At 53.2% G+C, this 27703-nt stretch overlaps 1 protein-coding gene across 4 annotated transcripts in view; it reads right to left on the bottom strand.

Annotated features, from left to right (window-relative positions):
- lyst (lysosomal trafficking regulator) overlaps positions 1-27703 on the bottom strand; it is a 323436-nt gene that overhangs the window by 176675 nt on the left and 119058 nt on the right. For all 4 annotated transcript variants that reach the window (XM_071391269.1, XM_071391271.1, XM_071391270.1 and 1 more), the window contains 7 exons: positions 27045-27201; positions 24459-24614; positions 23253-24244; positions 15668-16196; positions 13198-13450; positions 11995-12218; positions 11076-11237 (listed from right to left, as the gene is read on the bottom strand). In XM_071391269.1, the coding sequence (XP_071247370.1) occupies positions 11076-11237; positions 11995-12218; positions 13198-13450; positions 15668-16196; positions 23253-24244; positions 24459-24614; positions 27045-27201 (2473 nt within the window). The remainder of the gene's footprint in view (positions 1-11075; positions 11238-11994; positions 12219-13197; positions 13451-15667; positions 16197-23252; positions 24245-24458; positions 24615-27044; positions 27202-27703) is intronic.

The following is a 27703-nucleotide window of genomic DNA, read 5'->3' as shown; positions in this document are numbered from 1 at the left end:
TTACAGAGTTAGTAGGTTAACTCATTAAGGACAGTTACCTAGTCCACTATACTACAGAGTTAGTAGGTTAACTCATTAAGGACAGTTACCTAGTCCACTATATTACAGAGTTAGTAGGTTAACTCATTAACTCATTAAGGACAGTTACCTAGTCCACTATACTACAGAGTTAGTAGGTTAACTCATTAACTCATTAAGGACAGTTACCTAGTCCACTATATTACAGAGTTAGTAGGTTAACTCATTAACTCATTAAGGACAGTTACCTAGTCCACTATACTACAGAGTTAGTAGGTTAACTCATTAACTCATTAAGGACAGTTACCTAGTCCACTATATTACAGAGTTAGTAGGTTAACTCATTAAGGACAGTTACCTAGTCCACTATATTACAGAGTTAGTAGGTTAACTCATTAACTCATTAAGGACAGTTACCTAGTCCACTATACTACAGAGTTAGTAGGTTAACTCATTAACTCATTAAGGACAGTTACCTAGTCCACTATATTACAGAGTTAGTAGGTTAACTCATTAAGGACAGTTACCTAGTCCACTATACTACAGAGTTAGTAGGTTAACTCATTAAGGACAGTTACCTAGTCCACTATATTACAGAGTTAGTAGGTTAACTCATTAACTCATTAAGGACAGTTACCTAGTCCACTATACTACAGAGTTAGTAGGTTAACTCATTAACTCATTAAGGACAGTTACCTAGTCTACTATATTACAGAGTTAGTAGGTTAACTCATTAAGGACAGTTATAATAATATTCAAATCAGAAACCCCATTTGCATTGCTAGTTACTGCCTAATGTTAGCTAGCTAACTTGAACCTAGTCTGTTCGCGTTAGCTAGCTGTAGATTCATACTACAGCTATGACAATGTGTGTCTAATATTTATTAAATGATTTTATCCTGATACTTTGTTTTTGATATTGCTAGTATGCAAGTAAACCACTACACCGTACCGTTTACACCTGTATTCTGCACATGTGACAAATAAACTTTGATTCGATATAGTGTGTGTTTACCACATGGCCTCACATGTGAATCCTTATTCCACCTCTTTGTTATGACAAGCCTAAACAAGTTCAGGAGTAATCCACCTCTTCGTTATGACAAGCATAAACAAGTTCAGGAGAAATCCACCTCTTCGTTATGACAAGCCTAAACAAGTTCAGGAGTAATCCACCTCTTCGTTATGACAAGCCTAAACAAGTTCAGGAGTAATCCACCTCTTCGTTATGACAAGCCTAAACAAGTTCAGGAGTAATCCACCTCTTCGTTATGACAAGCCTAAACAAGTTCAGGAGTAATCCACCTCTTCGTTATGGCAAGCCTAAATAAGTTCAAGAATTTTGCTAAACAAGTCACATAATAAGTTGCATGGACTCACTGTGTGCAATAATAGTGTTTCTTAAGGACAACCTCATCTCTGTTCCCCACACATACAATTATCTGTAAGGGCCCTTAGTCGGTGAATCTCAAACACAGATTCAACCACAAAGACCAGGGAGGGAGGATTTACAATGCCACGCAAACAAGATTACCTATTGGGTAAAAAAAAAAAAAAAAAAGCTGACATTGAATATCCCTTTGAGCATGGTGAAGTTATTAATTACACTTTGGATGGTGTATCAATACACCCAGTCACTACAAAGATACAGGCTTCCTTCCTAACTCAGTTGGCGGAGAGGAAGGAAACCACTCAGGGATTTCACCATGAGTCCAATGGTGACTTTAAAACAGTTAGAGTTTAATATAGTATGAAACAAAGATAAATTATATAAAGAATAACTCAAAAGCTTTGGACCACCATAAATACAATTTTGGCAAAATAGGCAAAGTCATCTCCATCATTCATTAAATCAGACGGCCCATACATCACAAAACCAACTCATATCGACAACTACTTTAATTATTATTTTTTGTGTATTAATTTTTATGTTATGCCAGCTACAAATGCTGACATTACACATCCAAGTATAACTGACCAAATTATGAAAGACAAGCATTATAATTTTGAATTCCAGCCCTGCGCTCCCCACAGCAACTCGCCCAAACCTCCATTTCTCCTTCACCCAAATCCAGATAGCTGATGTTCTGAAAGAGCTGCAAAATCTGGACCCCTACAAAATCAGCCGGGCTAGACAATCTGGACCTTCTCTTTCTAAAATGATCTGCCGAAATTGTTGCAACCCCTATTACCAGCCTGTTCAACCTCTCTTTCGTATCGTCTGAGATTCCCAAAGATTGGAAAGCTGCCGCGGTCATCCCCCTCTTCAAAGGGGGAGACACTCTAGACCCAAACTGTTACAGACCTATATCTATTCTACCCTGCCTTTCTAAGGTCTTTGAAAGCCAAGTTAACAAACAGATCACCGACCATTTCGAATCTCACCGTACCTTCTCCGCTATGCAATCTGGTTTCAGAGCTGGTGATCAAAAAACGAAAAGAAAAAAAAGTTTTTAAATAAGCATTCAGACCCTTTGAGACTCGACATTGAGCTGAGGTGTCAATTCGTTAGAAGGCGAACACAAGACAGTCCTCTCCTCCTCGATAGCCTCCTTTTTGGCGAGAAAGTACAAGTGTTCACTACTGCCGAAGAGTTTTGATATCTGAATCATTGTCAGAGGACAAAAGCATGCACACGTTGAAAAACAATATGCTACTGATCCTTTATCTAGACAACGTATTGCGCAACTAACTTAATTTGTTTTTATCAATTTAAACATTTATTTTGGTATCCAACCCTGCAAACGCATGGAAGAGGACAGAGGACACGGGAGCTGATCAAATCTAATAGAGGAATTGACCCAGTGCCAGGCAGCACCAGAGCATTAATGTGAGGGAATAATACTGTGTTACCTAGTGGACTGCCTTGGACTAGGGCCATATAGTGCTACGGGCTCTAGGCCACTAGTCCTCTTCCCCAGCCTGACCACTAGTCCCCCTCCCCAGCCTGACCACTAGTCCCCCTCCCCAGCCTGACCACTAGTCCCCCTCCCCAGCCTGACCACTAGTCCCCCTCCCTAGCCTGACCACTAGTCCCCCTCCCCAGCCTGACCACTAGTCCCTCTTCCCTAGCCTGACCACTAGTTCCTCTCCCTAGCCTGACCACTAGTCCCCCTCCCTAGCCTGACCACTAGTCCCCCTCCCTAGCCTGACCACTAGTCCTCCTCCCTAGCCTGACCACTAGTCCTCTTCCCTAGCCTGACCACTAGTCCCTCCCTAGCCTGACCACTAGTCCCTCCCTAGCCTGACCACTAGTCTCCCTCCCTAGCCTGACCACTAGTCCCCCTCCCTAGCCTGACCACTAGTCCCTCTCCCTAGCCTGACCACTAGTCCCTCTCCCTAGCCTGACCACTAGTCCCTCCCTAGCCTGACCACTAGTCTCCTCCCTAGCCTGACCACTAGTCCCCTCCCTAGCCTGACCACTAGTCCCCCTCCCTAGCCTGACCACTAGTCTCCCTCCCTAGCCTGACCACTAGTCCCTCTCCCTAGCCTGACCACTAGTCCCCCTCCCTAGCCTGACCACTAGTCCCTCCCTAGCCTGACCACTAGTCCCCCTCCCTAGCCTGACCACTAGTCCCCCTCCCTAGCCTGACCACTAGTCCCTCTCCCTAGCCTGACCACTAGTCCCTCTCCCTAGCCTGACCACTAGTCCCTCCCTAGCCTGACCACTAGTCCCTCTCCCTAGCCTGACCACTAGTCCCTCTCCCTAGCCTGACCACTAGTCTCCTCCCTAGCCTGACCACTAGTCCCCCTCCCTAGCCTGACCACTAGTCCCTCTCCCTAGCCTGACCACTAGTCTCCTCCCTAGCCTGACCACTAGTCCCCCTCCCTAGCCTGACCACTAGTCCCCCTCCCTAGCCTGACCACTAGTCCCTCTCCCTAGCCTGACCACTAGTCCCTCTCCCTAGCCTGACCACTAGTCCCCCTCCCTAGCCTGACCACTAGTCCCTCTCCCTAGCCTGACCACTAGTCCCTCTCCCTAGCCTGACCACTAGTCTCCTCCCTAGCCTGACCACTAGTCCCCCTCCCTAGCCTGACCACTAGTCCCTCTCCCTAGCCTGACCACTAGTCTCCCTCCCTAGCCTGACCACTAGTCTCCTCCCTAGCCTGACCACTAGTCCCTCTTCCCTAGCCTGACCACTAGTCCCCCTCCCTAGCCTGACCACTAGTCCCTCTCCCTAGCCTGACCACTAGTCCCTCTCCCTAGCCTGACCACTAGTCCCCCTCCCTAGCCTGACCACTAGTCCCTCTCCCTAGCCTGACCACTAGTCCCTCTCCCTAGCCTGACCACTAGTCCCTCTCCCTAGCCTGACCACTAGTCTCCTCCCTAGCCTGACCACTAGTCCCTCTTCCCTAGCCTGACCACTAGTCCCTCTCCCTAGCCTGACCACTAGTCCCTCTCCCTAGCCTGACCACTAGTCCCTCTCCCTAGCCTGACCACTAGTCCCTCTCCCCAGCCTGACCACTAGTCCCTCTCCCTAGCCTGACCACTAGTCCCTCTCCCTAGCCTGACCACTAGTCTCCCTCCCTAGCCTGACCACTAGTCCCTCTCCCTAGCCTGACCACTAGTCTCCTCTCTAGCCTGACCACTAGTCCCCCTCCCCAGCCTGACCACTAGTCCCTCTCCCTAGCCTGACCACTAGTCCCTCCCTAGCCTGACCACTAGTCCCTCTCCCTAGCCTGACCACTAGTCCCCCTCCCTAGCCTGACCACTAGTCCCCTTCCCTAGCCTGACCACTAGTCCCCCTCCCTAGCCTGACCACTAGTCCCCCTCCCTAGCCTGACCACTAGTCCCCCTCCCCAGCCTGACCACTAGTCCTCCTCCCTAGCCTGACCACTAGTCCCTCTCCCTAGCCTGACCACTAGTCTCCCTCCCTAGCCTGACCACTAGTCCCTCTCCCTAGCCTGACCACTAGTCCCTCTTCCCTAGCCTGACCACTAGTCCCCCTCCCAAGCCTGACCACTAGTCCCTCTTCCCTAGCCTGACCACTAGTCCCCCTCCCTAGCCTGACCACTAGTCCCTCTTCCCTAGCCTGACCACTAGTCCCCCTCCCAAGCCTGACCACTAGTCCCTCTCCCTAGCCTGGCCACTAGTCCCTCTCCCTAGCCTGACCACTAGTCCCTCTCCCTAGCCTGACCACTAGTCCCTCTCCCTAGCCTGACCACTAGTCCCCCTCCCTAGCCTGACCACTAGTCCTCCTCCCTAGCCTGACCACTAGTCCCTCTCCCTAGCCTGACCACTAGTCCCTCTCCCTAGCCTGACCACTAGTCCCCCTCCCTAGCCTGACCACTAGTCCTCCTCCCTAGCCTGACCACTAGTCCCTCTCCCTAGCCTGACCACTAGTTTCCCTCCCTAGCCTGACCACTAGTCTCCCTCCCTAGCCTGACCACTAGTCCCCCTCCCTAGCCTGGCCACTAGTCCCTCTTCCCTAGCCTGACCACTAGTCCCTCCCTAGCCTGACCACTAGTCCCTCCCTAGCCTGACCACTAGTCCCCTCCCTAGCCTGAACACTAGTCCCCTCCCTAGCCTGAACACTAGTCCCCCTCATTCGCCTGAACACTAGTCCCCATCCCTACCCTGACCACTAGTCCTCCTCCCTAGCCTGACCACTAGTCCCCCTCCCTAGCCTGACCACTAGTCCCTCTCCCAAGCCTGACCACTAGTCCCTCTCCCTAGCCTGACCACTAGTCCCTCTCCCCAGCCTGACCACTAGTCCCCCTCCCAAGCCTGACCACTAGTCCCCCTCCCTAGCCTGACCACTAGTCCCCCTCCCTAGCCTGACCACTAGTCCCCCTCCCTAGCCTGAACACTAGTCCCCCTCATTCGCCTGAACACTAGTCCCCATCCCTACCCTGACCACTAGTCCTCCTCCCTAGCCTGACCACTAGTCCCCTCCCTAGCCTGACCACTAGTCCCCATCCCTAGCCTGACCACTAGTCCCCATCCCTAGCCTGACCACTAGTCTCCCTCCCTAGCCTGACCACTAGTCCCCCTCCCTAGCCTGACCACTAGTCCCCCTCCCTAGCCTGACCACTAGTCCCCCTCCCTAGCCTGACCACTAGTCCCCCTCCCTAGCCTGACCACTAGTCCCCCTCCCTAGCCTGACCACTAGTCCCCCTCCCTAGCCTGACCACTAGTCCCCTCCCTAGCCTGACCACTAGTCCCCATCCCTAGCCTGACCACTAGTCTCCCTCCCTAGCCTGACCACTAGTCCCCCTCCCTAGCCTGACCACTAGTCCCCCTCCCTAGCCTGACCACTAGTCCCTCCCTAGCCTGACCACTAGTCCCCCTCCCTAGCCTGACCACTAGTCCCTCCCTAGCCTGACCACTAGTCCCCTCCCAAGCCTGACCACTAGTCCCCCTCCCTAGCCTGACCACTAGTCCTCCTCCCTAGCCTGACCACTAGTCCCCCTCCCTAGCCTGACCACTAGTCCCTCCCTAGCCTGACCACTAGTCCCTCCCTAGCCTGACCACTAGTCCTCCTCCCTAGCCTGACCACTAGTCCCCCTCCCTAGCCTGACCACTAGTCCCTCCCTAGCCTGACCACTAGTCCCTCCCTAGCCTGACCACTAGTCCCTCCCTAGCCTGACCACTAGTCCCCCTCCCCAGCCTGACCACTAGTCCCCTCCCTAGCCTGACCACTAGTCCCCTCCCTAGCCTGAACACTAGTCCTCTTCCCTAGCCTGACCACTAGTCCCCTCCCTAGCCTGACCACTAGTCCCCTCCCTAGCCTGAACACTAGTCCTCTTCCCTAGCCTGAACACTAGTCCCCTTCCCTAGCCTGACCACTAGTCCCCCTCCCTAGCCTGACCACTAGTCCTCCTCCCTAGCCTGACCACTAGTCCCCCTCCCTAGCCTGACCACTAGTCTCCTCCCTAGCCTGACCACTAGTCCCCCTCCCTAGCCTGACCACTAGTCCCCCTCCCTAGCCTGACCACTAGTCTCCCTCCCTAGCCTGACCACTAGTCCCTCCCTAGCCTGACCACTAGTCCCTCTTCCCTAGCCTGACCACTAGTCCCTCTTCCCTAGCTTGACCACTAGTCCTCTTCCCTAGCCTGACCACTAGTCCCCCTCCCTAGCCTGACCACTAGTCCCTCTCCCAAGCCTGACCACTAGTCTCCCTCCCTAGCCTGACCACTAGTCCTCTTCCCTAGCCTGACCACTAGTCCCTCTCCCTAGCCTGACCACTAGTCCCCCTCCCCAGCCTGACCACTAGTCCCTCTCCCTAGCCTGGCCACTAGTCCCCCTCCCAAGCCTGACCACTAGTCCCTCTCCCTAGCCTGACCACTAGTCCCTCTCCCTAGCCTGGCCACTAGTCCCCCTCCCAAGCCTGACCACTAGTCCCTCTCCCTAGCCTGACCACTAGTCCCTCTCCCTAGCCTGACCACTAGTCCCTCCCTAGCCTGACCACTAGTCCCTCTCCCTAGCCTGGCCACTAGTCCCCCTCCCAAGCCTGACCACTAGTCCCTCCCTAGCCTGACCACTAGTCCCCCTCCCCAGCCTGACCACTAGTCCCTCTCCCTAGCCTGGCCACTAGTCCCCCTCCCAAGCCTGACCACTAGTCCCTCTCCCTAGCCTGACCACTAGTCCCTCTCCCTAGCCTGACCACTAGTCCCTCTCCCTAGCCTGACCACTAGTCCCTCCCTAGCCTGACCACTAGTCTCCCTCCCTAGCCTGACCACTAGTCCCCCTCCCTAGCCTGACCACTAGTCCCCCTCCCTAGCCTGACCACTAGTCCCTCTCCCTAGCCTGACCACTAGTCCCCCTCCCTAGCCTGACCACTAGTCCCCCTCCCTAGCCTGACCACTAGTCCCTCTCCCTAGCCTGACCACTAGTCCCCCTCCCTAGCCTGACCACTAGTCCCTCTCCCTAGCCTGACCACTAGTCCCCCTCCCTAGCCTGACCACTAGTCCCCCTCCCCAGCCTGACCACTAGTCCCCCTCCCAAGCCTGACCACTAGTTCCTCTCCCTAGCCTGACCACTAGTCCCCCTCCCTAGCCTGACCACTAGTCTCCCTCCCTAGCCTGACCACTAGTCCCCCTCCCCAGCCTGACCACTAGTCCCCCTCCCTAGCCTGACCACTAGTCTCCCTCCCTAGCCTGACCACTAGTCCCCCTCCCCAGCCTGACCACTAGTCCCCCTCCCTAGCCTGACCACTAGTCCCCCTCCCTAGCCTGACCACTAGTCCCCCTCCCCAGCCTGACCACTAGTCCCCCTCCCTAGCCTGACCACTAGTCTCCCTCCCTAGCCTGACCACTAGTCCCCCTCCCCAGCCTGACCACTAGTCCCCCTCCCTAGCCTGACCACTAGTCCCCCTCCCTAGCCTGACCACTAGTCCCTCCCTAGCCTGACCACTAGTCCCTCTCCCTAGCCTGACCACTAGTCTCCCTCCCTAGCCTGAACACTAGTCCCCCTCCCCAGCCTGACCACTAGTCCCTCTCCCTAGCCTGACCACTAGTCCCCCTCCCCAGCCTGACCACTAGTCCCCCTCCCTAGCCTGACCACTAGTCCCCCTCCCTAGCCTGACCACTAGTCTCCTCCCTAGCCTGACCACTAGTCCCTCTCCCTAGCCTGACCACTAGTCTCCTCCCTAGCCTGACCACTAGTCCCCATCCCTAGCCTGACCACTAGTCTCCTCCCTAGCCTGACCACTAGTCCCTCTTCCCTAGCCTGACCACTAGTTCCTCTCCCTAGCCTGACCACTAGTCCCTCTCCCTAGCCTGACCACTAGTCCCCCTCCCCAGCCTGACCACTAGTCCCCCTCCCTAGCCTGACCACTAGTCCCCCTCCCTAGCCTGACCACTAGTCCCTCTCCCTAGCCTGACCACTAGTCCTCTTCCCTAGCCTGACCACTAGTCCCTCTCCCTAGCCTGACCACTAGTCCCCCTCCCCAGCCTGACCACTAGTCCCTCTCCCCAGCCTGGCCACTAGTCCCTCTTCCCTAGCCTGACCACTAGTCCCCCTCCCTAGCCTGACCACTAGTCTCCCTCCCTAGCCTGACCACTAGTCTCCCTCCCTAGCCTGGCCACTAGTCCCCCTCCCAAGCCTGACCACTAGTCCCCCTCCCTAGCCTGACCACTAGTCCCTCTCCCCAGCCTGACCACTAGTCCCTCTCCCTAGCCTGGCCACTAGTCCCCCTCCCAAGCCTGACCACTAGTCCTCCTCCCTAGCCTGACCACTAGTCCCCCTCCCTAGCCTGACCACTAGTCCCTCTTCCCTAGCCTGACCACTAGTCTCCCTCCCTAGCCTGACCACTAGTCCCCCTCCCTAGCCTGACCACTAGTCCCTCTCCCTAGCCTGACCACTAGTCCCTCTTCCCTAGCCTGACCACTAGTCCCCCTCCCTAGCCTGACCACTAGTCCCTCTCCCTAGCCTGACCACTAGTCCCCCTCCCTAGCCTGACCACTAGTCCCTCTCCCTAGCCTGACCACTAGTCCCCCTCCCTAGCCTGACCACTAGTCCCTCTCCCTAGCCTGACCACTAGTCCCTCTCCCTAGCCTGGCCACTAGTCCCCCTCCCAAGCCTGACCACTAGTCCCTCCTCCCTAGCCTGACCACTAGTCCCCCTCCCTAGCCTGACCACTAGTCCCTCTCCCTAGCCTGACCACTAGTCCCTCCCTAGCCTGACCACTAGTCCCCCTCCCTAGCCTGACCACTAGTCTCCTCCCTAGCCTGACCACTAGTCCCTCTCCCTAGCCTGACCACTAGTCCCCCTCCCTAGCCTGACCACTAGTCTCCCTCCCTAGCCTGACCACTAGTCCCTCTCCCTAGCCTGACCACTAGTCCCCCTCCCTAGCCTGACCACTAGTCCCCCTCCCTAGCCTGACCACTAGTCCCCCTCCCTAGCCTGACCACTAGTCCCTCTCCCTAGCCTGACCACTAGTCCCTCCCTAGCCTGACCACTAGTCCCCCTCCCTAGCCTGACCACTAGTCCCCCTCCCTAGCCTGACCACTAGTCCCCCTCCCTAGCCTGACCACTAGTCCCTCTCCCTAGCCTGACCACTAGTCCCCCTCCCTAGCCTGACCACTAGTCCCCCTCCCCAGCCTGACCACTAGTCCCTCTCCCTAGCCTGACCACTAGTCCCCCTCCCTAGCCTGACCACTAGTCCCCCTCCCTAGCCTGACCACTAGTCCCCCTCCCTAGCCTGACCACTAGTCCTCCTCCCTAGCCTGACCACTAGTCCCCCTCCCTAGCCTGACCACTAGTCCTCCTCCCTAGCCTGACCACTAGTCCCTCTCCCTAGCCTGACCACTAGTCCCCCTCCCCAGCCTGACCACTAGTCTCCTCCCTAGCCTGACCACTAGTCCCTCCCTAGCCTGACCACTAGTCCCCCTCCCCAGCCTGACCACTAGTCCCTCTCCCTAGCCTGACCACTAGTCCCCCTCCCAAGCCTGACCACTAGTCCCCCTCCCCAGCCTGACCACTAGTCCCCCTCCCCAGCCTGACCACTAGTCCCCCTCCCTAGCCTGACCACTAGTCCCCCTCCCCAGCCTGACCACTAGTCCCTCCCTAGCCTGACCACTAGTCCCCCTCCCCAGCCTGACCACTAGTCCCCCTCCCCAGCCTGACCACTAGTCCCCCTCCCTAGCCTGACCACTAGTCCCCCTCCCTAGCCTGACCACTAGTTCCTCTCCCTAGCCTGACCACTAGTCCCTCTCCCTAGCCTGACCACTAGTCCCTCTCCCCAGCCTGACCACTAGTCCCCCTCCCTAGCCTGACCACTAGTCCCCCTCCCTAGCCTGACCACTAGTCCCCCTCCCTAGCCTGACCACTAGTCCCCCTCCCTAGCCTGACCACTAGTCTCCTCCCTAGCCTGACCACTAGTCCCCCTCCCTAGCCTGACCACTAGTCCCCCTCCCTAGCCTGACCACTAGTCCCTCTCCCTAGCCTGACCACTAGTCCCCCTCCCTAGCCTGACCACTAGTCCCCCTCCCTAGCCTGACCACTAGTCCCTCCCTAGCCTGACCACTAGTCCCCCTCCACTAGTTAGTCCCCCTTCACACCACACAGAGCCCTTGCTCCTCTCTCCCTAGTCTGACCACTAGTTAAAACTCACCCTCTCAGCCTTGTCCTCCTGGGGTTCGGGACTGGAGCAGACCTCGGCCAGGGCCACACGGAGCAGGAAGTCAAACAGGGGCACAGCCAGATCAGAGTTGACGACCCCAGAGCGGGACAGCTGATCCCTGACCTCTAACAGGGTCTCCTCCACTGACTGGAGCTGCAGGGGAAAGATAGATAGTTTAGCTTGAATCAAAAGAGATTGATCCATCCATCCGTCCGTCTATCCATCCATCCGTCCGTCCGTCCATCCATCCATCCGTCCGTCCGTAAATCCGTCCGTCTATCCATCCATCCGTCCGTCCGTCTATCCATCCATCCATCCATCCGTCCATCTATCCATCCATCCGTCCGTCCGTCTATCCATCCATCCGTCCGTCCGTCCGTCCGTAAATCCGTCCGTCCGTCCGTCCATCCATCCATCCGTCCGTCTATCCATCTGTCTAGTTTCATATTTCAAAGTTCATTCGCCACATGCATTTAACGGTACAGTGAAATTCTTACTTGATGACTTAACAAACAAATCTAAACCTAAAAGAACAGATGAACAGAAGGGTCTGTTCATATGTGGCCTGACTGATGTGTGGCCTGACTGATGGATGTGTGGCCTGGTTGATATGGGGCTGGGGCCTGATCGATATTGGGGCCTGATCGATATTGGGGCCTGATCGATATTGGGGCCTGATCGATATTGGGGGCTGATCGATATTGGGGGCTGATCGATATTGGGGGCTGATCGATATTGGGGCTGATCGATATTGGGGCTGATCGATATTGGGGCTGCATTCCAAATGGAACCCTATTCCCTTGATAGTGCACTACTTTTGACTAGGGCACTATAGAACCCTATTCCCTTGATATGGCCCTGGTCGAAAGTAGTGCACTTTGGTACCTGGAATGGTACTAGGTCTAGGTACCTGGAATGAAAGCTCAGGTTCGATCCTCTGCAGGCCTGAGTTAGCGCTGTGCAGGCAGATAGCAAGCAGGGCCTCCAGCATTCTGATGCTCTGTAGAGGCCACTCTTCCTCCAGCCTCCTGGAAGGATCCTTCTGGGTCCCGTCACCCTCTCCCTGCCCTGGGCTCACAGCTTCAGCTGGGTGCTGTCCTGGATCCTCCTCTCCCAGGGTGGCGGTGGTAGAACCTTTTATAAAAAAACAAAAGGTGTCTAAAGTCTGAACCGTAGAACACTTTTCATGTCTGTAGGGGTTCTTAAACTCTCTCAGCCCCGGAACCCAAATGATAAATGCTGTGTTTTCCTGGGACCCAAGGTCATGAACCCATGCTCCCTATCGGGGGGTCCTAGGTCATGAACCCATGCTTCCTATCGGGGGGTCCTAGGTCATGAACCCATGCTTCCTATCGGGGGGTCCTAGGTCATGAACCCATGCTTCCTATCGGGGGGTCCTAGGTCATGAACCCATGCTTCCTATCGGGGGGTCCTAGGTCATGAACCCATGCTTCCTATCGGGGGGTCCTAGGTCATGAACCCATGCTTCCTATCGGGGGGTCCTAGGTCATGAACCCATGCTTCCTATCGGGGGGTCCTAGGTCATGAACCCATGCTTCCTATCGGGGGGTCCTAGGTCATGAACCCATGCTTCCTATCGGGGGGTCCTAGGTCATGAACCCATGCTTCCTATCGGGGGGTCCTAGGTCATGAACCCATGCTTCCTATCGGGGGGTCCTAGGTCATGAACCCATGCTTCCTATCGGGGGGTCCAAGGTCATGAACCCATGCTTCCTATCGGGGGGTCCAAGGTCATGAACCCATGCTCCCTATCGGGGGGTCCTTTGATTGGATTCATATTTCTCTCTGCCTATTGACGGCAAAATACTTTTCCTGTAACTCTACAACATTTTGCCATGTTTGCCAACATTTTGACTAACAAAATCAATGGGGTCCCCCGGAGGTCACGCCGCCCCCCCGGAGGTCACGGCCCCCCCACGGAGGTCACGCCCCCCCCGGAGGTTAGGGCCCCCCGCCCGGAGGTCACGCCCCCCCCCCCCCCCGGAGGTTGGGGCCCCCCGCCCGGAGGTCACGCCCCCCCCCCCCCCCGGAGGTCACAGCCCTGTGTTCCCTGTCTGTATTCGGCATATTATTGTCATAAGATCAATCAAACCTGTCTCCACTGGGGTTGGTGATGAGGTTGGTGATGAGGCAGTGGCAGAGGCGTCAGGGTGAGTCTTGTCCTTCCCATCACTCTTCTTCGTGGCCTTGCCATCCGTGGTGTGAGAGGTGAGTTTCTGGATGAGCAGTGTGATGAGGCGGGAACAGACATCTAGTCCTCCTAGCCGGTAGAACTGTCTCTGGAACACGGGACTCGCCAGGTAGATCCAGCGACACACCGACCACACGTCAGCAGCACGCCGCACCTGTTAAATTATTTAATAGATTATTAGTTCATATTTTTTATTTTTTATATATAATCCCTCTGGTAAATGACTAGAAATGTAAATTATATGTACAGTATACACTTAACTTGATATTAATCAGAGCTGTCAAAGTTAACGCGTGACATGTTCATTAGCATAAAATGCTTTGTTAATCGCGTCTCCGTTTCTTTACGGGAACCTTTTAAGCGTGCGTTCAGCACTGACCGTTTTCAGAACAGAACGCGACCCAACTGCAGTCAACGCTCGGGCCTTTACATATCAGAAGACTGCTGTAGTCAAAGTTATGCCCAATATTACTGGCGCTACAGGGCCTTCAGTAAGTATTCACATCCCCTCGACTTTTCTCCAGCGATTTTAGCTGTGAGTCTTTTTGGGGGTATGGCTCAGAGAGTTACACACCTGTATTGTGCAACATCTCTGTCAAATTGGTTGTTGATCATTGCTAGACAACCATTTTCAGGTCTTGCTATAGATTTTCAAGTACATTTAAGTCAAAACTGTAACTGTCACTCAGGAACATTTAGAGCCTTCTTTGTAAGCAACTCCAGTATAGATTTGGCCTTGTGTTTTAGGTTTATGCACTTCTGAAAGGTGAATTCATCTCTGTGTCTGGGGGAAAGTAGACTGAACCAGGTTTTCCTCTAGGATTTTGCCTGTGTTTAGCTCCATTCAGTTACTTTTTTATCCTAAAAACATCCCGGTCTTTAGAGATTACAAGCCTACCCATAACATGATGCGGACACCACTATGATTGAAAATATGGAGAGTGATACTCAGTAATGTGATGTATTGGATTTACCTCAAACATAATAGTTTGTATTCTGGACATACGTTAATTTATTTGTCACATTTTCTGCAGTTTTACTTTAATGCCTTTAGGCGAACAGGATGCATGTTTTGGAATATTTGTATTCTGTACATGCTTCCTTCTTTCCCTCTGTCATGTAGGTTAGTATTGTGGAGTAACTACAATGTTGTTGATCCATCCTCAGTTTTAACCTAACTGTTATAAACCTAACTGTTTATAACCTAACTGTTATAAAGTCACCATTGGCCTCATGATGATATCCCTGAGCGGTTTCCTTCGTCTTCGGCAGCTTAGTTAGGAAGGAAGCCTGTATCTTTGTAGTGACTGGGTGTATTGATACACCATCCAAAGTGTAATAAATAACTTCACCGTGCTCAAAGGGATATTCAATATGTGCTTTCTTTTTTTCACCATCTACCAATAGGTGCCCTTCAGAGTGAGTCCATGCAACTTATTATCAGACATGCTAAGCATTTTGTTTTTTTTTACTCCTGGACTTATTTAGGCTTGCCATAACAAATAGGTTCAATACTTACTGACTCAAGTCACTTCAGTTTTTCATTTTTCATTTGTAAAAAAATCAATTAAAACAACATAATTCCACTTTGACATTATGGGGTATTGTGTGAAGCCAGTGACCAAAAAGATCAATGTAATACATTTTAGGCTGCAACACAACAAAATGTGGAAAAAGTCCAGGGGTGTGAATACTGTCTAGAAGCACACAGAGACAGAGAGACACAGAGACACAAAGACAGAGAGACACAAAGACAGAGAGACACAGAGAGACACAGACACAGAGAGACACAGACACAGAGAGACACAGACACAGAGAGACACAGACACAGAGAGACACAGACAGAGAGACACAGACAGAGAGACAGAGAGAGAGAGAGAGAGACAGACAAACACAGACAGACAGACAGACAGACAGAGAGAGAGAGAGAGAGAGAGAGAGAGAGAGACAGAGATTCATTCCAGGTGACTACCTCATGAGAGAATGCCAAGCGTGTGTATATTTAAAGAATCTCAAATATAAAAAATATATTGTGATTTGTTTAACCCTTTTTTGGTTCCTACATGATATGTGTTATTTCATAGTGTTGATGTCTTCCCTATTATTCTACAGTGGTGTATATCATGTTGTGTTTCCGACTCTTATCCTCAAAGCCTGTAGACATTTGAATTGTAACTGTAACTTAACGTACTGCTTTTTAAAAATGGAAAAAATATTTATTTCCGACCAACTTTGAGCAAATTCAAAAATTTGAATTGCGATGAACTAATGCCATTAACTCAAATAATTATTTTAATTGTTTGACATTAACACATTAAAACTGGACATTGTGCTATCAATAAAAAATAATACTAAGTTAAAAACACAACACCTGTTCCTTGGAGGGCAGGGCCACGCTGTCAGGTGACAGGCAGGGGAGTCTCCCTCCCAGAGGCTCTGAAGCCGTACTGTCGTACCCCGACGTATCCTCCGAGTCGTTTACCGAGTCACGGTCCGAGTCGGCCTCCTTGCTGACGCAGAGGAACGCCACGCACAGGAAGAGGTTGATGGTGTTCAGATGGGTCTCTCCCCGGACCCTCCCCTTTCCTGCCCCTGGACCAATCCGGCCCCTTGGCCGCGCCTCTTTTAGACACTCGTAGAACTTAGACAGGCTCTGTGGGCCCCCCTCTCCTATGGGACCTGCGGTACTTCCAGCCCCACGGGACCCCAGCTCATCAGCCAGGCCGAGCGTGGCCTCTCTCTCCTGGGCCTCGGCATGCTCCTGGACCTGGTGCTCCACTCCAACTCCAAGTATTAACGTGTCAAACACCTTGAGGGCCCAGGCCCGGGTCTGGTCCAGGTAGATGAGCTCAGTCACCTGGTTCAGACCGTTACAGGACAGGAACAGGTTCCTGATCACCCTGACAGGGAGGAGGAACACATTGCTTTAATATTTAACTGAAGAGAGGAAGAAAAAGGTAAATTTAAAGTCTGGCTACAAACCAGAGGAGCCTTCTATAATCAGTCTGTATTCAGAATATGCAGTTGAAGTCGGAAGTTTACATACATCTTAGTCAAATACATTTAAACTCAGTTTTCACAATTCCTGACATTTAATCCGAGTAAAAATTCCCTGTTTTAGGTCAGTTAGGATCACCACTTTATTTTAAGAATGTGAAATGTCAGAATAATAGTAGAGAGAATGATTTATTTCAGCTTTTATTTCTTTCATCACATTCCCAGTGGGTCAGAAGTTTACATACACTCAATTAGTATTTGGTAGCATTGCCTTCAAATTGTTTAACTTGGGTCAAACGTTTCAGGTAGCCTTCCACAAGCTTCCCACAGTAAGTTGGGTGACGTTTGTCCCATTCCTCCTGACAGAGCTGGTGTAACCGAGTCAGGTTTGTAGGCCTCCTTGCTCGCACACACGCTTTTTCAGTTCTGCCCAGAAATGTTCTATAGGATTGAGGTCAGGGCTTTGTGATGGCCACTTCAATACCTTGACCTTGTTGTCCTGAAGCCTTTTTGCCACATCTTTGGACGTATGCTTGGGGTCATTGTCCATTTGGAAGACCCATTTGCGACCAAGCTTCAACTTCCTGTCTGATCTTGTGATGTTGCTTCAATATATCCACATGATTTTCCTGCCTCATGATGCCAACTATTTTGTGAAGTGCACCAGTCCCTCCCTGCAGCAAAGCACCCCCACAACATGATGCTGCCACCCCCGTGCTTCACGGTTGGGATGATGTTCTTCGGCTTGCAAGCCGCCCCCTTTTTCCTCCAAACATAACGATGGTCATTATGACAAAACAGTTCTATTTTTGTTTCATCAGACCAGAGGACATTTCTCCAAAAAGTATGATCTTTGTCCCCATGTGCAGTTGCAAACCGTAGTCTGTCTTTTTTATGGCGGATTTGGAGTGGTTTCTTCCTTGCTGAGCGGCCTTTCAGGGTATGTCGATATAGGACTCGTTTTACTGTGGATATAGATACTTTTGTACCTGTTTCCTCCAGCATCTTCATAAGGTCCTTTTGCTGTGGTTCTGGGATTGATTTTGCTGTGGTTCTGGGATTGATTGACAGCACTTCGAGATATTAGCTGATGTACGAAGGGCTATATAAAATAAAATTGATTGATTGATTGATTGATTGATTTGCACTTTTCACACCAAAGTACGTTCATCTCTAAGAGACAGAACGTGTCTCCTTCCTGACCGGTATGACGGCTGAGTGGTCCCATGGTGTTTATACTTGCGTACTATTGTTTGTACAGATGAACGTGGTACCTTCAGGCGTTTGGAAATTGCTCTCAAGGATGAACCAGACTTGTGGAGGTCTACAATTATTTTTCTGAGGTCTTGGCTGATTTCTTTGGATTTACCCACGATGTCAAGCAAAGAGGCACTGAGTTTGAAGGTAGGCCTTGAAATACATCCACAGGTACACCTCCAATTGACTCAAATGATGTCAATTAGCCTATCAGAAGCTTCTAAAGCCATGACATAATTTCTGGAATTTTCCAAGCTGTTTAAAGGGACAGTCAACTTAGTGTATGTAAACTTCTGACCCACTGGAATTGTGATACAGTGAATTATAAGTGAAATAATCTGTCTGTAAACAATTTTGGGAAAAATTACTTGTGTCATGCATAAAGTAGATGTCCTAACCGACTTGCTAAAACTATAGTTTGTTAACAAGAAATTTGTGGAGTGGTTGAAAAACTAGTTTTAATGACTCCAACCTAAGTGTATGTAAACTTCTGACTTCAACTGTAGATGTTTCAGCACTCAATATAAAAGAAAAAATCATTACACTGTGAACTCATGACATGATTCCAATACTAGGATCTCTCAACTTTTCTCTCAACAAGTTGTTGGTGAAAAAATATGTGGATTGAGGGAAAAAGGATTTGAACAAGCAATCATTTGACCCTCAAACGATTCTCCTAGACAATACAGGGGACAGGAGGAGAAGGGGGGACGAAGAGAGGGATGGGAGGAGAAGGGGCCAGAAGAGAGGGATGGGAGGAGAAGGGGCCAGTAGAGAGGGATGGGAGGAGAAGGGGGCCAGTAGAGAGGGATGGGAGGAGAAGGGGGCAGAAGAGAGGGATGGGAGGAGAAGGGGGCAGAAGAGAGGGATGGGAGGAGAAGGGGGCAGAAGAGAGGGATGGGAGGAGAAGGGGCCAGTAGAGAGGGATGGGAGGAGAAGGGGGCAGAAGAGAGGGATGGGAGGAGAAGGGGCCAGAAGAGAGGGATGGGAGGAGAAGGGGGCAGAAGAGAGGGATGGGAGGAGAAGGGGGCAGAAGAGAGGGATGGGAGGAGAAGGGGGCAGAAGAGAGGGATGGGAGGAGAAGGGGGACGAAGAGAGGGATGGGAGGAGAAGGGGCCAGAAGAGAGGGATGGGAGGAGAAGGGGCCAGTAGAGAGGGATGGGAGGAGAAGGGGGCAGAAGAGAGGGATGGGAGGAGAAGGGGCCAGTAGAGAGGGATGGGAGGAGAAGGGGGCAGAAGAGAGGGATGGGAGGAGAAGGGGCCAGAAGAGAGGGATGGGAGGAGAAGGGGCCAGTAGAGAGGGATGGGAGGAGAAGGGGCCAGAAGAGAGGGATGGGAGGAGAAGGGGCCAGGAGAGAGGGATGGGAGGAGAAGGGGCCAGTAGAGAGGGATGGGAGGAGAAGGGGGCAGAAGAGAGGGATGGGAGGAGAAGGGGGCAGAAGAGAGGGATGGGAGGAGAAGGGGGCAGAAGAGAGGGATGGGAGGAGAAGGGGCCAGAAGAGAGGGATGGGAGGAGAAGGGGGCAGAAGAGAGGGATGGGAGGAGAAGGGGCCAGAAGAGAGGGATGGGAGGAGAAGGGGGCAGAAGAGAGGGATGGGAGGAGAAGGGGGCAGAAGAGAGGGATGGGAGGAGAAGGGGGCAGAAGAGAGGGATGGGAGGAGAAGGGGGCAGAAGAGAGGGATGGGAGGAGAAGGGGGACGAAGAGAGGGATGGGAGGAGAAGGGGGACGAAGAGAGGGATGGGAGGAGAAGGGGGACGAAGAGAGGGATGGGAGGAGAAGGGGCCAGAAGAGAGGGATGGGAGGAGAAGGGGCCAGTAGAGAGGGATGGGAGGAGAAGGGGGCCAGTAGAGAGGGATGGGAGGAGAAGGGGGCAGAAGAGAGGGATGGGAGGAGAAGGGGGCCAGTAGAGAGGGATGGGAGGAGAAGGGGGCAGAAGAGAGGGATGGGAGGAGAAGGGGCCAGTAGAGAGGGATGGGAGGAGAAGGGGGCAGAAGAGAGGGATGGGAGGAGAAGGGGGCAGAAGAGAGGGATGGGAGGAGAAGGGGGCAGAAGAGAGGGATGGGAGGAGAAGGGGGCAGAAGAGAGGGATGGGAGGAGAAGGGGGATGAAGAGAGGGATGGGAGGAGAAGGGGCCAGAAGAGAGGGATGGGAGGAGAAGGGGGCCAGTAGAGAGGGATGGGAGGAGAAGGGGGCCAGTAGAGAGGGATGGGAGGAGAAGGGGGCAGAAGAGAGGGATGGGAGGAGAAGGGGCCAGTAGAGAGGGATGGGAGGAGAAGGGGGCAGAAGAGAGGGATGGGAGGAGAAGGGGGCAGAAGAGAGGGATGGGAGGAGAAGGGGCCAGTAGAGAGGGATGGGAGGAGAAGGGGGCAGAAGAGAGGGATGGGAGGAGAAGGGGGCAGAAGAGAGGGATGGGAGGAGAAGGGGGACGAAGAGAGGGATGGGAGGAGAAGGGGGCAGAAGAGAGGGATGGGAGGAGAAGGGGGACGAAGAGAGGGATGGGAGGAGAAGGGGGCAGAAGAGAGGGATGGGAGGAGAAGGGGCCAGAAGAGAGGGATGGGAGGAGAAGGGGCCAGAAGAGAGGGATGGGAGGAGAAGGGGCCAGTAGAGAGGGATGGGAGGAGAAGGGGGCAGAAGAGAGGGATGGGAGGAGAAGGGGCCAGTAGAGAGGGATGGGAGGAGAAGGGGGCAGAAGAGAGGGATGGGAGGAGAAGGGGGCAGAAGAGAGGGATGGGAGGAGAAGGGGCCAGTAGAGAGGGATGGGAGGAGAAGGGGGCAGAAGAGAGGGATGGGAGGAGAAGGGGACAGAAGAGAGGGATGGGAGGAGAAGGGGGCAGAAGAGAGGGATGGGAGGAGAAGGGGGCAGAAGAGAGGGATGGGAGGAGAAGGGGGCAGAAGAGAGGGATGGGAGGAGAAGGGGGCAGAAGAGAGGGATGGGAGGAGTAGGGGGCAGAAGAGAGGGATGGGAGGAGAAGGGGGCAGAAGAGAGGGATGGGAGGAGAAGGGGGCAGAAGAGAGGGATGGGAGGAGAAGGGGCCAGAAGAGAGGGATGGGAGGAGAAGGGGGCAGAAGAGAGGGATGGGAGGAGAAGGGGGCAGAAGAGAGGGATGGGAGGAGAAGGGGACAGAAGAGAGGGATGGGAGGAGAAGGGGACAGAAGAGAGGGATGGGAGGAGAAGGGGGCAGAAGAGAGGGATGGGAGGAGAAGGGGGCAGAAGAGAGGGATGGGAGGAGAAGGGGGCAGAAGAGAGGGATGGGAGGAGAAGGGGGCAGAAGAGAGGGATGGGAGGAGAAGGGGGCAGAAGAGAGGGATGGGAGGAGAAGGGGCCAGAAGAGAGGGATGGGAGGAGAAGGGGGCAGAAGAGAGGGATGGGAGGAGAAGGGGGCAGAAGAGAGGGATGGGAGGAGAAGGGGCCAGAAGAGAGGGATGGGAGGAGAAGGGGCCAGAAGAGAGGGATGGGAGGAGAAGGGGGCAGAAGAGAGGGATGGGAGGAGAAGGGGGCAGAAGAGAGGGATGGGAGGAGAAGGGGGCAGAAGAGAGGGATGGGAGGAGAAGGGGGCAGAAGAGAGGGATGGGAGGAGAAGGGGGCAGAAGAGAGGGATGGGAGGAGAAGGGGGCAGAAGAGAGGGATGGGAGGAGAAGGGGGCAGAAGAGAGGGATGGGAGGAGAAGGGGGCAGAAGAGAGGGATGGGAGGAGAAGGGGCCAGAAGAGAGGGATGGGAGGAGAAGGGGCCAGAAGAGAGGGATGGGAGGAGAAGGGGCCAGAAGAGAGGGATGGGAGGAGAAGGGGCCAGAAGAGAGGGATGGGAGGAGAAGGGGGCAGAAGAGAGGGATGGGAGGAGAAGGGGGCAGAAGAGAGGGATGGGAGGAGAAGGGGACAGAAGAGAGGGATGGGAGGAGAAGGGGACAGAAGAGAGGGATGGGAGGAGAAGGGGACAGAAGAGAGGGATGGGAGGAGAAGGGGGCAGAAGAGAGGGATGGGAGGAGAAGGGGGCAGAAGAGAGGGATGGGAGGAGAAGGGGCCAGAAGAGAGGGATGGGAGGAGAAGGGGCCAGAAGAGAGGGATGGGAGGAGAAGGGGGCAGAAGAGAGGGATGGGAGGAGAAGGGGGCAGAAGAGAGGGATGGGAGGAGAAGGGGCCAGAAGAGAGGGATGGGAGGAGAAGGGGCCAGAAGAGAGGGATGGGAGGAGAAGGGGACAGAAGAGAGGGATGGGAGGAGAAGGGGGCAGAAGAGAGGGATGGGAGGAGAAGGGGGCAGAAGAGAGGGATGGGAGGAGAAGGGGGCAGAAGAGAGGGATGGGAGGAGAAGGGGACAGAAGAGAGGGATGGGAGGAGAAGGGGGCAGAAGAGAGGGATGGGAGGAGAAGGGGGCAGAAGAGAGGGATGGGAGGAGAAGGGGGCAGAAGAGAGGGATGGGAGGAGGAGGGGCCAGAAGAGAGGGATGGGAGGAGAAGGGGCCAGAAGAGAGGGATGGGAGGAGAAGGGGACAGAAGAGAGGGATGGGAGGAGAAGGGGGCAGAAGAGAGGGATGGGAGGAGCAGGGGGCAGAAGAGAGGGATGGGAGGAGAAGGGGGCAGAAGAGAGGGATGGGAGGAGAAGGGGGCAGAAGAGAGGGATGGGAGGAGAAGGGGCCAGAAGAGAGGGATGGGAGGAGAAGGGGACAGAAGAGAGGGATGGGAGGAGAAGGGGGCAGAAGAGAGGGATGGGAGGAGAAGGGGGCAGAAGAGAGGGATGGGAGGAGAAGGGGGCAGAAGAGAGGGATGGGAGGAGAAGGGGGCAGAAGAGAGGGATGGGAGGAGAAGGGGTCAGAAGAGAGGGATGGGAGGAGAAGGGGGCAGAAGAGAGGGATGGGAGGAGAAGGGGGCAGAAGAGAGGGATGGGAGGAGAAGGGGCCAGAAGAGAGGGATGGGAGGAGAAGGGGACAGAAGAGAGGGATGGGAGGAGAAGGGGGCAGAAGAGAGGGATGGGAGGAGAAGGGGGCAGAAGAGAGGGATGGGAGGAGAAGGGGCCAGAAGAGAGGGATGGGAGGAGAAGGGGGCAGAAGAGAGGGATGGGAGGAGAAGGGGCCAGAAGAGAGGGATGGGAGGAGAAGGGGGCAGAAGAGAGGGATGGGAGGAGAAGGGGGCAGAAGAGAGGGATGGGAGGAGAAGGGGGCAGAAGAGAGGGATGGGAGGAGAAGGGGGCAGAAGAGAGGGATGGGAGGAGAATGGGCCAGAAGAGAGGGATGGGAGGAGAAGGGGGCAGAAGAGAGGGATGGGAGGAGAAGGGGCCAGAAGAGAGGGATGGGAGGAGAAGGGGGCAGAAGAGAGGGATGGGAGGAGAAGGGGGCAGAAGAGAGGGATGGGAGGAGAAGGGGGCAGAAGAGAGGGATGGGAGGAGAAGGGGGCAGAAGAGAGGGATGGGAGGAGAAGGGGACAGAAGAGAGGGATGGGAGGAGAAGGGGGCAGAAGAGAGGGATGGGAGGAGAAGGGGGCAGAAGAGAGGGATGGGAGGAGAAGGGGGCAGAAGAGAGGGATGGGAGGAGAAGGGGGCAGAAGAGAGGGATGGGAGGAGAAGGGGCCAGTAGAGAGGGATGGGAGGAGAAGGGGACAGAAGAGAGGGATGGAAAGCGGAGTAGACAGAAAACTGTCAGACTGGAGGAGGGGACAAGACAGAGGAAGCCAAAAGACAGAAGTAAAGAAGGTAAAGACACCATTGTCCTCACCTGGACTTGAGCAGGGTTGGTAGTGTCTGCAGGTAGACCAGTAGCACCTCTACAGGTAGACACTGGACGTGGTAGGTGCACACCTGGCTACACGATGTAGACACACCCAGTTGTTGGGCGTGATGCACTAGCTCCACCCCCCTCTGCAGTACAGGGTTGAAGATGTGCGTGTAGAGCTGCCATTGGACCACAGCGTTCCCTCTCAACATCAGGTGACACATGTGTCCCGCGACCTGTTGGCTGAGTGTCTGGTCCTCCCCGAACACCAGCCCCTGGTACGCCTCCAGGGCCTCCCACTTCCACAGCATATCCTCTGCTCCCCCTCCGCTGGGGAGGATACCATGGGAACGGTAGCTCAAAGTGGGGGATGACACTCCGACCTCCCCCTGCTGGAGCGTCTCCTCCAGGCCCGGCAGCTGACTGCTGTCCAGAGTACAGATGTTACAGGAGGCTAGCTTAGCTTTCTCAGAGGGCTGTCCGCCACCTAGCTGATCCAGGATCAGCCGGGAGAGGACAGAGAGGATGTGGGACTGGTAGGAGCGGAGCCCAGGAGCCTGGAAGGCGTGGAGGAGAGGGCCGACTACAGACCGAGGGTCCATGCAGCAGCAGATCCCCACGGCCTGGACGCCAGCTAGGACCTGGAGCACCGCCGGCCCACTGGAGGACAGGCGCTGGAGCAGACGGAGACACTGGTGGGCACAGGCTGCCAGGCAACAGCACCTGTCCGGGTAACGCACCACGTCACCCACCCCCTCCTTGCCCTCGGTCTCTTCGAAGGGGTTGCGGCGGGCGGCCTGTTTGAAAGCAGAGACGGGGAGTCCGGAGAGGTCGCGGTGATGATGCAGGAAGTGAGAGTACTCACAGCGGCGGTGGCGACGGCGAGCACAGACGGACTGGTGCAGTTGCTCTGACTTGGCCGTCTTCACAGCGCTGATGATCTTTAGGACCCCGGAGATCAGTCCTTTTAGACGATCTGCTGCCTCACCCCCCACCTGAGGTGGAACATAACGGAAATTAGTCTTTGGACTTTTTTAAATTATGTGTGTATTGTTGTACTCAACTCAGCGAGCCAAATTCACCAGACACAAATTAAACCAAGTGCTGGACTAAAATGCAAGCTCAGTGGAGTATCTATTTTTAGTCCAAGACTAGACTTAATCTGTGTCTGGGAAGCTAGCCCCCGTTGATCTAGTAAATAAATCTAACCTCAGAGTCCCGGGCGCGGCCCAGCCCTTCTAGCCTCAGAACGGTGGCCTCAAACAGCTCCAGGCCGCGATGCTGGATGAACTCATGAAGCAGCTCTAGAGCCTGACTGAAGAAGAAGGGATTGGGGGCCGAGGCCTGGAGACACCCCAGGAGCACCTGGACACCCCATTAGATTAATACAACGGTTTAAGGGATGAGACCCCAGCAGCACCTGGACATCCCATTAGATTAATACAACGGTTTAAGGAATGAGACCCCAGCAGCACCTGGACACCCCATTAGATTAATACAACGGTTTAAGGGATGAGACCCCAGCAGCACCTGGACACCCCATTAGATTAATACAACGGTTTAAGGAATGAGACCCCAGCAGCACCTGGACATCCCATTAGATTAATACAACGGTTTAAGGAATGAGACCCCAGCAGCACCTGGACATCCCATTAGATTAATACAACGGTTTAAGGGATGAGACCCCAGCAGCACCTGGACATCCCATTAGATTAATACAACGGTTTAAGGAATGAGACCCCAGCAGCACCTGGACATCCCATTAGATTAATACAACGGTTTAAGGAATGAGACCCCAGCAGCACCTGGACATCCCATTAGATTAATACAACGGTTTAAGGAATGAGACCCCAGCAGCACCTGGACATCCCATTAGATTAATACAACGGTTTAAGGAATGAGACCCCAGCAGCACCTGGACATCCCATTAGATTAATACAACGGTTTAAGGAATGAGACCCCAGCAGCACCTGGACATCCCATTAGATTAATACAACGGTTTAAGGAATGAGACCCCAGCAGCACCTGGACATCCCATTAGATTAATACAACGGTTTAAGGAATGAGACCCCAGCAGCACCTGGACATCCCATTAGATTAATACAACGGTTTAAGGAATGAGACCCCAGCAGCACCTGGACATCCCATTAGATTAATACAACGGTTTAAGGAATGATCGTACATCAGCAAATGGCATGGTATTCACAAAATAGTGCACTGCTTTAACCAGACCACCCTAGCCGCCCCTGGATTACAATAGATGACAATAGTGTATTAGTGTGGTATTCTACAGGGATCTATTATTGGACCTCTTATTTCTATTCAACTAAAATATAAAACACAACACGTAAAGTGTTGGTCCAATGGTTCAAAAAGATACGCACAAAATGCTTATTTCTCTCAAATTGTGTAAAAAATGTGTTCACATCCCTGCTCGTGAGCATTTCTCCTTTGCCAAGATAATCCATCCACCTGACAGGTGTCGAATATGAAGCTGATTAAAACAGCATGATCATTACACAGGTGCACCTTGTGCTGGGGACAATAAATAATAAATAAGTGGGGGAAAAAAGTGGAAAATAATTAGGCATCTGTGCCGTTTTGTCACACTCAACTTGTAGTGATGTATACAGAGAACAGTGATGTATATCTTTACTGTCCTAGATGGGTATTTAGGTTGTGGTCAGGTTCTTTTTCTTCTACAGAGACCAGGGCACCATATGGGATTCACTCAGTAAGGAACGGTTAAACAATGTACCTACTGTTCTCTGAAGGAGGGAAATACAACATACTATGGGGAGTCACACTCTAGGGCTCTGGTCTAAAGTAGTGCACTATACAGGGAATAGGGCCCTGGTCTAAAGTAGTGCACTATATAGGGAATAGGGCTCTGGTCTAAAGTAGTGCACTATACAGGGAATAGGGCCCTGGTCTAAAGTAGTGCACTATATAGGGAATAGGGCTCTGGTCTATAGTAGTGCACTATACAGGGAATAGGGCTCTGGTCTAAAGTAGTGCACTATACAGGGAATAGGGCTCTGGTCTAAAGTAGTGCACTATACAGGGAATAGGGCTCTGGTCTAAAGTAGTGCACTATATAGGGAATAGGGCTCTGGTCTAAAGTAGTGCACTATATAGGGAATAGGGCTCTGGTCTAAAGTAGTGCACTATATAGGGAATAGGGCTCTGGTCTAAAGTAGTGCACTATATAGGGAATAGGGCTCTGGTCTAAAGTAGTGCACTATATAGGGAATAGGGCTCTGGTCTAAAGTAGTGCACTATACAGGGAATAGGGCTCTGGTCTAAAGTAGTGCACTATATAGGGAATAGGGCTCTGGTCTATAGTAGTGCACTATACAGGGAATAGGGCTCTGGTCTAAAGTAGTGCACTATACAGGGAATAGGGCTCTGGTCTAAAGTAGTGCACTATATAGGGAATAGGGCTCTGGTCTAAAGTAGTGTACTATATAGGGAATAGGGCTCTGGTCTAAAGTAGTGTACTATATAGGGCTCTGGTCTAAAGTAGTGCACTATATAGGGAATAGGGCTCTGGTCTAAAGTAGTGTACTATATAGGGAATAGGGCTCTGGTCTAAAGTAGTGTACTATATAGGGAATAGGGCTCTGGTCTAAAGTAGTGCACTATACAGGGAATAGGGCTCTGGTCTAAAGTAGTGCACTATACAGGGAATAGGGCTCTGGTTTAAAGTAGTGCACTATACAGGGAATAGGGCTCTGGTCTATAGTAGTGCACTATGTAGGTAATAGGGTGCTATAAGTGACAACCAGTCCATACCTGCAGGACCCCCTCCAGCAGCTCAGGTAACAGCAGGGAGCGGTGTCTCCAGCGGGAGAAAGAGAAGTCCTCCTGCACCTCCTGCAGGGTCTTCTTGGGTCTGGGAGCGAATGGGTCAACCTGTCTCTCCAGGCAGGACCTGATCTTCAGCGTGGCTCTGAATAAAATACAAGGGTTTCAGCTGCCAGTTCAGTTCGGTTCCCATTTTTGTGTCGTCCATCCTGGGGGGGGGGGGGGGTTAGAGCCAGCAACCTTCAGGCTGCCGGTCGTGTTCTCTAACCTCTTGGCTACGTACCTGAGCAGGTCAGTCAGGCTGCAGGTCGTGTTCTCTAACCTCTTGGCTACGTACCTGAGCAGGTCAGTCAGGCTGCAGGTCGTGTTCTCTAACCTCTTGGCTACGTACCTGAGCAGGTCAGTCAGGCTGCCGGTCGTGTTCTCTAACCTCCTGGCTACGTACCTGAGCAGGTCAGTCAGGCTGCAGGTCGTGTTCTCTAACCTCTTGGCTACGTACCTGAGCAGGTCAGTCAGGCTGCAGGTCGTGTTCTCTAACCTCCTGGCTACGTACCTGAGCAGGTCAGTCAGGCTTCAGGTCGTGTTCTCTAACCTCTTGGCTACGTACCTGAGCAGGTCAGTCTGGCTGCAGGTCGTGTTCTCTAACC

Source organism: Salvelinus alpinus, chromosome 3, assembly GCF_045679555.1.
Source record: "Salvelinus alpinus chromosome 3, SLU_Salpinus.1, whole genome shotgun sequence".
NCBI lineage: Eukaryota > Metazoa > Chordata > Actinopteri > Salmoniformes > Salmonidae > Salvelinus > Salvelinus alpinus.
The sequence above is the reverse complement of the archived record's forward strand: the minus strand, read 5'-3'. Positions and strand labels throughout refer to the sequence as shown.